The sequence below is a fragment of the Neomonachus schauinslandi genome, chromosome 10 (genome assembly GCF_002201575.2).
Source record: "Neomonachus schauinslandi chromosome 10, ASM220157v2, whole genome shotgun sequence".
In the NCBI taxonomy this organism is placed as follows: domain Eukaryota; kingdom Metazoa; phylum Chordata; class Mammalia; order Carnivora; family Phocidae; genus Neomonachus; species Neomonachus schauinslandi.
The window spans coordinates 110,849,133-110,850,497 of record NC_058412.1 but is presented as its reverse complement, the minus strand read 5'-3'; the positions used below and the strand labels follow the sequence as shown (position 1 = coordinate 110,850,497).

At 59.0% G+C, this 1,365-nt stretch overlaps 1 protein-coding gene across 1 annotated transcript in view; it reads left to right on the top strand.

Moving 5' to 3' along the window:
* Nucleotides 1–213: 213 nt before the first annotated feature.
* Nucleotides 214–1,365, top strand: part of ASXL1 (ASXL transcriptional regulator 1) — a 74,619-nt gene continuing 73,467 nt past the window's right edge. Inside the window, 3 exon segments of the mRNA XM_044919033.1 lie at nt 214–267; nt 583–781; nt 1,153–1,301. Of these exon segments, the coding sequence (XP_044774968.1) occupies nt 214–267; nt 583–781; nt 1,153–1,301 (402 nt within the window).

The following is a 1,365-nucleotide window of genomic DNA, read 5'->3' as shown; positions in this document are numbered from 1 at the left end:
CAAGTGTTTTATGTTAACTTTAATCCCAATAGTGCTGTGAGATATTAGACTAATGTAAATTAAAAAATTGAGGCTCAGAGAAGTTGAGCCCCTAGTTTTAGGTACCCAAGGGGTGACTTAGCCAGGATTCCAGCGTAGGTCCACTTGACTCCAGGGCCTGTGTTCTCTTCAGGGTACCACCTTTAAAAAGGCCTCAAGAGCATTCTGGTCAGCATGGTCCCAAAGTCCAAGTTCTTTACCCCTCATTATCACGAAGTTCTCCATATGGTAAGAATGCTCAAGGCTGCGGGTGCAGCTTCTGCAAACATATAGCAGTATTAGTGTCATGAAAGCACAGGAGGAAATGGGGAACTGTTTAGGTCCATCAAACGTGGAATAACCGTTTTACTGGTATGAGTGTCTCACTGTCTCATTATTATGCGGCAGTGAGTCATTTAGGGCAGGACCAAAAGGGAAAGTCCTGTCCCTTGTCATCTTTGTGAAGTGTCGGTGAGAAGGGTTTAGGCGGGGAGAGGCACAAAGTGGTTTAGGTAAACACTGGGAGTCGAGCTACCACCAGTTCTCCATCTCCACCCTTAACAGCCCAGCTGCTGGGATGCCAGAAGCGCCGAAAGGGTTAAACGTGGCTGGGGAGCCCAGCCACCGCCCCTTCCCAGCATCGCCTCCCAGAATGCCTCAGGCTCCCAGCCAGTTCCCGCACCTCGCGATACTCCGCCCAGTCTCTTCCCCGAACGACTGCCCGGCCCCCTTCTTTACCGAGCTCTGCGCGAGGCGGAGGAAGGTAGGGGAGGGCGGAAAAGAGCCGTGAGGTACGCCGGGAAGTGTGGTCCAAGCGTTTCATGCAGCCATATTCTTCCGGAGCGGGGGAGGCCAGAAAGGCAGCCAGGACTACAATTCCCAGCCGCCCTTTCGGTTTGTTTTTGTTCAAAAAAAAAAAAAACCCCCACACTCCCCCTCCTCACTCTTCACACACACTCACACACACACACACCCACGGCAGATACGCACACACCCGGGCGCCGAGGGGAAAGCTGCGTCTCGCCTTCCTGCCCCACCGCCAGTCCTCTCTCGGCCCCTCGGCAGAGCGGGAAAGCGGAGGCTGGAGCCGTGACCTCTGACCCCGTGGTTATGCGGAGCCGCCGCATTCCTTAGCGATCGCGGGGCTGCCGCCGCTGCTGCCGCTGCCGCTGCTGCCGCCGCCGCCGCCGCCGCCGCCGTGGGCGACTGACGCAGCGCGGGCGCGTGGAGCCGCCGCCACCCCTCCCCCACCGCCGCCCTCGCTCCGGGTCTCGCGCCAGCCGGTGCCCGGGCGCCCGCCCCCTCTCCCCGGCCGCACCCGAGTCCTCGCGCGCCGCCGCCGCCACG